The sequence below is a fragment of the Ursus americanus genome, chromosome 8 (assembly GCF_024610735.1).
Source record: "Ursus americanus isolate L20-20 chromosome 8, mUrsAme1.1.p, whole genome shotgun sequence".
In the NCBI taxonomy this organism is placed as follows: Eukaryota; Metazoa; Chordata; class Mammalia; order Carnivora; family Ursidae; genus Ursus; species Ursus americanus.
In genome coordinates, this window is record NC_142134.1 from 41,139,215 (window position 1) to 41,149,041 (window position 9,827).

A 9,827-nucleotide genomic window follows, 5' to 3' on the forward strand; every position below is an offset into this window, starting at 1 on the left:
TACATAATTATTCCACTGTACAGAAAACAAGGGAATACTCCCAACTTACTTTATTGCTTTGGTTTTAAGGACAAAGATAGTGTACAAAAGAAAATTACAGGACCATGTCATTAATGAACATGGGTGAAAAATTTTATAACTACAAATACACAAATAACTACAAACAAATACTGCATTGGCAAACTTAATCCAAGGGCATATACAAAAGATAGTATTTCGTTTCACCAATTCTGAGATGTACATTTTCCCCCCACATTTTAACATCTCTGAAATCAGAATATCTTAACAATTGATGCAATATCATAGCATTTTTTAAAGTGGTACATAATAATATATGGTATAATTGATGGCATATGGTACATCATGATTGAGTTAGGTTATTTCAAGAATTCAACTTATCATTTGAAAAACCAAGTACAATTACTCGCCATACTAATAAATTAAGGAAATAAATGATAATCTCGATGATTTAAAAAAGCATTTGATAAAATTGAACATCCATTCAATGACCAAAAAGAAAAAAAGTAAAAAGTCAGGAACAGAAGGGAGCTTCCTTTGCATTGTAAACAAAAAAACAGTAATTATAATACTAAAAAGTGAAGCCATTCCCTTTGAGATCAACACTGTATTGATGGTCCTAACCAGTAGACTAAAGTAACAAAAATAAATAAAAAATATAAAGACTATAAAGGAAGGAAGAAAATATCACTACTTAGAGTCTATGGACAAATTATTAGAATTAATAAGAAAGTCTAGCAAGATTGATATGGAAATCCATATAAAACACCAACTATATTTCTAGATCCTAACAATAACTGATTTTTAAAATGTATTTAATAAAATTAAAAGCTTCTGATCTGCAAAAAACAATATTAAGAGAATTAGAAGACAAGCCAGACTGCAAGAAAATATTTGCCAAAGACACATCTAATGAAGTAATGTTATCCAAAATAAACAAAGGACTTTATTTTTTTTTTTTAGGATTTATTTATTTGAGAGAGAGTGCCCACGCACATGGTGGGGGAGGGGCAGAGGAAGACAGAGTCTTCAGCAGACTCTGTGCTGCTGAGTGCTGAGCCAACATGGGCTCCATCTCAGGACCCTAAGATTGCAACCTGAGCTAAAACAGTCGGACGCTTAACTGACTGTGCCACCCAGGTGCCCGTATACAAACAACTCTTAAAATTTAACCATAACAAAAAACCTGATTAAAAAATGGCCAAAGACCTTAACAGACACTTCCCCAAAGAAGATATATAGATAACAAATAAGCATACGAACAGATACGCAACACCATATTTCATCAAGGCAATGCCAATTAAAACAGCAATGAGATACCACTATACACCTATTAGTATGGCCAAATTCCAGAACATGACAACACCGAATGCTGGCAAAAATGTGGAGCAGCAAGAACTCTCAAACATTGCAGGTAGGACTTCAAAATGATACAGCCACTTTGGTAGAAAGTTTGGTAGTTTCTTACAAAACTAAAGATACTCTTACCATATGATCCAGCAATCACACTCCTTGGTATTTACCCAAAGGAGTTGAAAACTTATGTCCATGCAAAAATCCACACATGGGTGTTTATAGTAGCTTTATTCATAATTGTCGAATTGACAATTGAGATATCCTTCAGTAGGTGGGTGGATAAACTGTGGTACATCCAGGCATGGAATATGAATCAGTGCTAAAAAGAAATGCGCTATCAAGCCAGAAAAGGCATGGAGGAAATGTAAATGTATACTACTAAGTGAAAGAAGCCAAGCTGAGTTGGCTACATACTGTATGATTCCAACGATATGACATCCAGGAAAAGGCAAAACCATGCAAATGGTAAAAAGAACAGTGGTTGAAAAGGGTAGGGGTTCGGGGAAAGACGAATAGGCAGAACACATAAGATTTTTAGGGCAGTGAAAATACTCTGTATGATACTACAATGGTGGATATATTTCATTATACATTTGTCGAAACCCATACCATGTACAACACAAAGAGTAAACCCTAAGGTAAACTATGGACTTTGGATGATTACAACATGTCAATGTAGGTTCATTTTTGGTAACAAACTGTTGCCACTGTTGCCAGTAGTATTGATAAAGGGGGAGGATACACATATGTGGGGGCAGGGAATATATGGGAAGTCTGTGTACCTCCTTCTGCAATTTTGTTGTAAACCTTAAACTGATCTAAAAAATTAAAGTCTTGGATGCCTGGGAGGCTCGGTCGGTTAAGCGTTTGCCTTGGGCTCAGGTCATGATCCCAGGGTTCTGGGATCGAGTCCCACATTGGGCTCCTTGCTCACCCAGGAGCCTGCTTCTCCCTCTGCCTGCTCTGCCTGCCACTCCCCCTGCTTGTGCTCTCTCTCTCTCTGACAAATAAATAAATAAATAAACTTAAAAAAAATTAAAGTCTTAAAGATGTATTAATGCTAGTAAGTTATTATTTATGATAGTATCAAAAAATCTAGGAATAAATACAACATATGTGCAAAACCTTTAAAACTATATATCTTATTGAAAGCCTTTAAAACTGTAAAACTTATTGAAAAGCATTAAAGAAGACCTAGGTAAATGGAAACCACACCATGTTCATGGACAAGAACATTCAGTATCATGAAAATACAAGTACTCTTTGAACTGAACTACATATTCAAAACAATTCTAATTAAAATCCCAACAAAATCTGGCACTTGCCAAGTGGATTCTAAAATTTAGGTAGAAGAATGAAGAACCAAAACAAGACAAAATAAAAACCAGATATAGGAGAGAACCCAGAAATAGGCACACTCACATTCATCACTACAAACACGGACACAGGTAAATTAAAAACTAAAATGTGAATGGCAAAATTATAAAACTTTTAGAACACAGTACAGAAGAATACTTTTGCTACTCCAGGGAAGTATATCTTTTTTTTTCTTTTTTTTTTAAGTAGACGCCACACTCAGCCTGGAGCCCAACATGGGGCTTGAACTCACAACCCTGAGATCAGGACCTGAGTCGAGTGCTTCACTGACTGAGAGGCGCCCCTCTAGGGAAGCATATCTTAAATAAGATAAAAAAGTGAAAGCCATAAAGGATCAGATTGATTAATGTGATTTCATTAGAATTAGAAATTTCATTAAAAAGTATCAAAAAGTACACAAGCCACAAACTGGGATGCATATAACCAACACAGGATTAGTAAGTAGAACTTGTACAAATCAGTAAAAGGACAACCAACACAATAGAGAAATAAGCAAAGGCTTTAAGGCAAATTTCTAAGACAAGGAAACTAAATGGCCAATAAATTCATGAAAAGATGCTCAATTTCATCATTAATAGGAAATGAAATTTAAAACCACAATGAGATACTATTTTACATGCTATTTCCACCAGGTTGGAATCAATTAAGTCTGTCAAAACCAAGTGTCAAAACCAAGTTTTGACTAGGATGTACAGAAAGAACTCCAAACACACACTGCTTGTGGGAATGAAAACCAGTGTAACTACTTTTGAAAATAATTTGGTATTATACTAGTGTTAAACATTTATATGCCTATGACCCAGCAATTTTACATTTAGTATCTACCCTAAAAAATTTTTGTATGAGGACACAAGGACAAACATGTTCACAGAAGCGCTGTCTGAACAGTAAAACCTGAAAACAAACCTAATGTTCATCACTAGTATGATGCGTAAGTAAACTAGTACCCTCATAGATTAGAACACTCCATAGGAGTGAAAATGAAAGAATTATGGCTATACGAAAAAAGAGAAATAAAACTCACGAACATGAACGTTGAGTGGAAGAAGTCACAAAAGGATATATGCACTATGATTCAATTCATGTAAATGTCAAAGACACGCAAATCTAAACAATATGTTATTTGAGATTACAAACACACAGTAAAATGATAAAGAAAAGCAAGGAAAGACTGAACCAAAATTCAGGATACTAGTTACCTCTTAATGAGTGAGGGAAGAGAATGGGATTAGGGAAGGGCACACAGGAGACTTCAAAGGTAATGGTAATATCTTCTTACACTGGGTGGTTAAGCACATGAGTGTTCCCTGTATGGTTAGTCTTTGCACCTTATATATATACAGTATAGATTCTGTTGTATCTACTCAATATTTAATTAAAGACAATTTTAAAAACAAATGTGTTGGCCCAACAGTTTTTCCAATTACAGAAACAATGAGAATATGAATATATGAATATATATATATATTTTAAGATTTTATTTATTTATCTTATCAGAGAGAGAGAGAACACAACCAGGGGAAAAAACAGGCAGAAGGAGAAGCAGGCTCCTTGCTGAGCAAGGACCCCAATTCAGGACTTGATCTCAGAACTCTGGGATCACGACCTGAGCTGAGGGCAGACGCTTAACCAACTGAGCCATCCAGGCATCCCGAGACAATGAGAATATTAAAAACAAGGGGAAAGTCCTCTGGGGAATAAAACAATAAAAGAATGCCAAACAAGCACTTTTTCTTACTAAATACCCACCTGTGGCACACAAAAAACAGTTCTTTTTCTTTTTTCCAGCTTTGCAGACATTGACAATACTCAGCAGGCGTTCATCATTTGGTGTAAAAATGTCTCTTTGTAATGCATGCTTGATTGCTGTCATTTTTAATCAGCTGAAAAAAATTGAGAGTATAGATATTAAGCTCATTCTCAAAAATCATTCTATCTCTTATTGTTCCATTTATGATTTAAAAAATTATTTATGGCTAATAAGCATAGGAAGAATGATTTCATACATCAACATACCAACCTCATAAAAATAAAAAGTCGTATGATTGGAAAAGAAATTAGAGAACCAGCATTATCAAACTCTAAAATCTTTGGAAGTGCTTACCAAATATTATGATACAAAAAAAAATTCTAAGAAAATTCTAAATTCTAGAATTCTAAATTCTAGAATTCTAAAAAATTCTAAGAAAAAAATAAAAACGTATGCTCAATCTTTAAATATAAATTTCCTATATAAGGAGCTCTTACAACTCAACAATAAAAAAACAAATAACAAAAAAAAAAAAACCAAAAAAAAAATTCTAAGAAAATTCTAAATTCTAAAATTCTAGAATTCTAAAAAATTCTAAGAAAAAAAATAAAAACCTATGCTCAATCTTTAAATGTAAATTTCCTATATAAGGAGCTCTTACAACTCAACAATAAAAAAACAAATAGCCTAATTAAAAACTGAGCAAAGGATTTGAACAGACATTTCTCCAAAGAAAACATATAAATGGCCAATAAGCACATGAAAAGATGTTCAACATCATTAACCACTGGGGAAATGCAAACCAAAACCAAATGCGCTAACTACCACTTTACACCCGCTAGAATGGCTAAAATTAAAAAGACAAGCATTGGTAAAGATGTGGAGAAAAAGAACTCTTTCATGCATTGTTGGTGATTGTAAAATGGTGCAGCCACTTTGGAAAAACAGTTTGTTCCTCAGAAAGTTAAATGTGACCCACCAATTTCATTCCTAAGTACAGACACAAAAGAACTGAAAATATATGTCCACACAAAAACTTGTACATTAATGTTCATAGCAGCATTATTGACTATAGCCAAAAAATAGAAACAAATTCAGATTCCACCAATTAATAAACTGATACAACAAAATGAAGTATATCTACACAGTGGAATATTATTTGGCCGTAATAAAGGAACGAAGTACTGATATATGCTACAACATTTATGAAACTTGAAAACGTTATGCTTAGTGAAAGAAACCAGTTGAAAGACCACATATTTTATGATTCTGTTTACATGAAATGTCCAGAGTAGACAAATACATACAGACAAAATGATGTGGTTGCAGGGGCAAGGGGCAAGAAGGACTGTTAATGGGTATGGGGTTTCTTTTGGGGTCATGAAAAAGCCTTTGAATTAGATAGTAGTGATGGTTGTATAACCTTTTGAATATACTAAAGACTACTAAATTATACATTTGAGAGGGTGAATTTTATAGTATATGAATTATATCTCAATAAAGCTATTATAAAGAGAGGTTTCCATTTATCTCCTTTTTCTCACTAAATTCAAGGTCTTTTTTCAAACATCAAATTAAATATTTTTAAAAATTTCTTTTCAACTTTATTTTTAAATATATATATTTATGTGTATATATATATGTATACATATGTGTGTGTATGTATGTATATATATATATATATATATATATATATATATATATATAACTATTTTCCAACGCAAATGTGTGGTCTTTCATACATGTGAACTTGCTTAGGAAATTAACCTCTAACACCCTTTTTATGGGAAAATGAAGAAATTATAAGTTTTAAATAAATGACATAGAATAAATTTTTATAATACAATGACACTTTTGGAAACGAGGCATTTCCTATATTTTACTCAATCTGTGAAATTTTTATAATACAATGACACTTTTGGAAACGAGGCATCTCCTATATTTTACTCAATCTGTGAAACTTCGATGTCTGCTCCAAGTCAAAAAATTGCTTTTCTCACAAAAAAAATCACATCTTCCCATTTCCATCCCCTTTCACTTTATCTTAGCCTCTAGTCTTCTGAGCCCCCCCCCCCCCCGCCTCCTTCCTGTTCTCATCGTCTATCTGGTCTCTCCAAGCTTAATTTCTTTTCCAACCTAGCCTGCAGGCAGTGTTCACCCACACTATCTCCTTCAACTATCTTACTCTGTTTGTAGACTAGTTCACCATGTTTTATCAATCTCCATGAACTGTATTTTTCTCCACTTCTTATGGGCTACCATATACCACTTAAGAAGGCCATATATCTATGTTCATTGCATTCATTACAAATATCTAAATCTGTTCAAAGCTAGACTTTCACTGTTGCTCAGCAACCCTTTAATATTTCCTTTGATGCCTCCTCTTCCTATTCTCCATCACTGTGTTGCAAATCCTTATTTATCTTCTTTAATCCCCAACTCCAGTGTCAGCAAATGATGTCACCATCTACGCTGCAGAAGATTTAGAAGCCATGGAATATGTTTTTCCTCAATTGCTTTCTTCTCCATCTCTTTACATCTTCACCCATCCTAACGTCCATTCCACCTATTGCAAAATTTTGTGTCCATGTTACTAACCACTTAATATGTTCTAGGGCCTAGACGCTGTATTAAAAGCTCTACTCCACCCTATGTCCAAGCTACACTGGATCATGGCCACTTTACTTCTCTATCTCTGGGCTTTGTTCATGCAATTTCCTTTTCCTGGAATTCCTCCCCCCCTAGGAAATTTCAACTCATTCCTCAAGATCCTGCTAAAATGTCACCTCTTCTGTTAAGTAGTCACACACACAAAAAGAATAATTCTTTTAAACTTTTCAAACATTTTCCCTCTACTCTGCTAACACAGCACTTACCAACCCTATTTTCCAGTTAGTTGTATTCTCTCTCCCATTAAAAGTAGTTCTTTGTAGGAAATGACCGTATCTCATTCACATCTTTGTATTCCTAGAACTTGGCAAAGACACAGCAGGCATTTCAAAATTAAGCAAAATGACAGCACCAAATGACATGACAACTATAGTTTCCCTGATTCCCCCTTTCCAACTCTCACATGTGTAACCAAATGTCCGGGTTCAAAAACCTGTCATATTTGCTTCTCTTCCTCCATTGTCAACATGAAATCTGCTGCCACATTCTACTGATTTCCCCTCATCTACATATAATTTACCCTTCCTTTCTGTCCCCACTGCTAACACACTAATCCAGGTTCACACCAACTATACTCATTTAACACTTCAGTATCTGGTTATCTCTTTGCAAATTTCCACAATCCCCAAACCCTGTATAAACAAATAATATTAAAACATAGCTTTCATCACAACATGCCCCTGCTCAACATTTTCCTAAGGTTTCCAAATACAGATCTTCCAGTTCAAGCCCTCTTCTCAGTGCAGTCTTTGCATCTTTGCTTAGTGCTTTTCCATGCAGGGAATATCATCTATCCAAACCCTAATTACACTTCATGGTTTATGTGAAGTGATTCAGTAATGATCTTAATCCAAAATGATCTCTCCTCTCAACTGCTAGAGCACTTTTTGTATTTACTAAATAATCAAGCACTTGCTGTCCAACTGGTTCATGAAATCATAAGCTTGTAGATCTCAAGAACTCTCTTGAAAGACAGAGAGAGAGTGGAAAAGGTGCTCACTCCAGTATAGCTCTGTGTTCTTTCTTAGCAGGTACTCAGCAAATACCTCTTGAGATAACCTGAACTGAACAGTAAAAACTGGTCAAATGAATGAGAGTGGCCAACCTTTCCCACACAGTCCCTCTTTGGTCAAAAGCAACAATGAGTGTATGGGAAGTGTAAAGCAAGAGAGGACTGGTTATACCTCATAAAGGAGTTAGGCATAATGTAAAGCCTATGCGAGCCTTATTCATTCAGCAAATACTGATGCCTACCAAGTGCCCTGCACTGTTCTACGTTAGGGGTGAATATGACAGACATGTTCAGGAAGACAAGAACATCATGCCTCAATGGCATTTACATTCTAAGGGTCGAGTCTTTAGAGTACTTTTGTGTAAGTCAGTGAATAAATCACTAGAGATCCTCTAAAACTATTTTCCAGGTTTGAGAATCCATGTCTGACCACGTTCCAGTAGTAGTCAGCCACTGTGTTCTGTACTGGTTCTTGTTACCTTAAACTCAGTTGGACCATTACACTGCGTTGACAAAGAGCTTGTCAATGTGAGTGTCCGCGTGGGTTGGGCCCTGTATGCTATCGAGGCAACTCAGCAAGTGGAGCACTGTCATCCAGAGGAGAAAACTGTGCACAGAGACAGGGGAATGAGCTTCAGAGAACTAGAAGAAAATGTGGATTTAGACAAAGAAGAAGGCACTGTCACGCCTCCTCTCCCGGTCTACGCCAAAGAGCAAATGATCAGGGCCGTTCTGCACAAATGAAATCTGGTTCTTATGGGTGAAACCGGGAAGGGATGTGTGAGAACCGCTCTCCCAGCCCCCAAGACAACGAGGAATTGGTGGACGCTCCTAGCGGACTTTGCGCCTTACCCAGATAGGCGGGGAAAGGGAGGCCAGACGGCGAAGAGACAGGTACCCGACCCGGGACGCGGAGCCAGCAGCGGGACTGAAGGGCCGCCGCAGAGCTTGGCGCCCGCCTGTCTGCTAATCTGTCCACCGCCGCCGGGAACTACTGGGCAGCCACGACCCGAGGCTTACCGCAAGGCCGGACCGAGCCCGGCTGTGCCGAGGCGGGTCCTCCAAGACAGAGACCGGACAGGGCCGGGAGGGCCACCGCTACTAGGATGAGCCCGTCAACTGAGCCGTTCCGCCGCTACTTCCCATTTCCGGGCACGTGACAAACTCCACGCCGGAAGTCAACCCCGCGGAAAGGAAGGAGAGGCGGTGATAGGCGTGGCGAAGCGGGCAAGGTCTCGCTGGAGGGGCGTGTCAAGGATAGGCAGGGGCGGGGCCTCTGGCGCTCCGAGACTGACTGGGCACCCGGGAGTTTGGTGTTGCGTGCTATTACTTTCTTAGAAGTTATTTATTGAGATACTTTCTGCAATTTCATGTAAGAAGCTATTCGATTAAGTGTTTTCTTTTTTCGTATATGTAAAGGTCTGTTAACCCTAGGTCCTTGAGTTTAAATGACTTAAATCAGAATTTCTGAGGGGTGGGACTCAAACTTAAGTGCTCTCAATATCTTCCGAGAATATCCTAAAACGCAGCTACGGTCGAGAGCCATTGATGTAGTGGCCTTGACGGTCAAAGTGTGGTTCTCAGACCAGCTGCTTGGGCATCAGCTGGGGGCTTTTTAGATACTGCAGACTCTGGCTCACTTCA

The 9,827-nt window shown here is 37.2% G+C and overlaps 1 protein-coding gene across 8 annotated transcripts in view; it reads right to left on the reverse strand.

Annotated features, from left to right (window-relative positions):
* Positions 1-9,355, reverse strand: part of EXOC1 (exocyst complex component 1) — a 58,673-nt gene extending 49,318 nt beyond the window's left edge. For 5 of the 8 annotated variants that reach the window (XM_045815860.2, XM_045815859.2, XM_045815858.2 and 2 more), the window contains exons 1-2: positions 9,204-9,355; positions 4,501-4,634 (exon numbers count right to left, since the gene is read on the reverse strand). In XM_045815860.2, coding sequence (XP_045671816.1) covers positions 4,501-4,624 — 124 coding nt within the window. In that variant the 5' untranslated portion in view covers positions 4,625-4,634; positions 9,204-9,355. The other 3 variants (XM_045815856.2, XM_045815855.2, XM_045815854.2) reach the window with 3 other exon arrangements.
* Between the last annotated feature and the right edge of the window lie 472 nt (positions 9,356-9,827).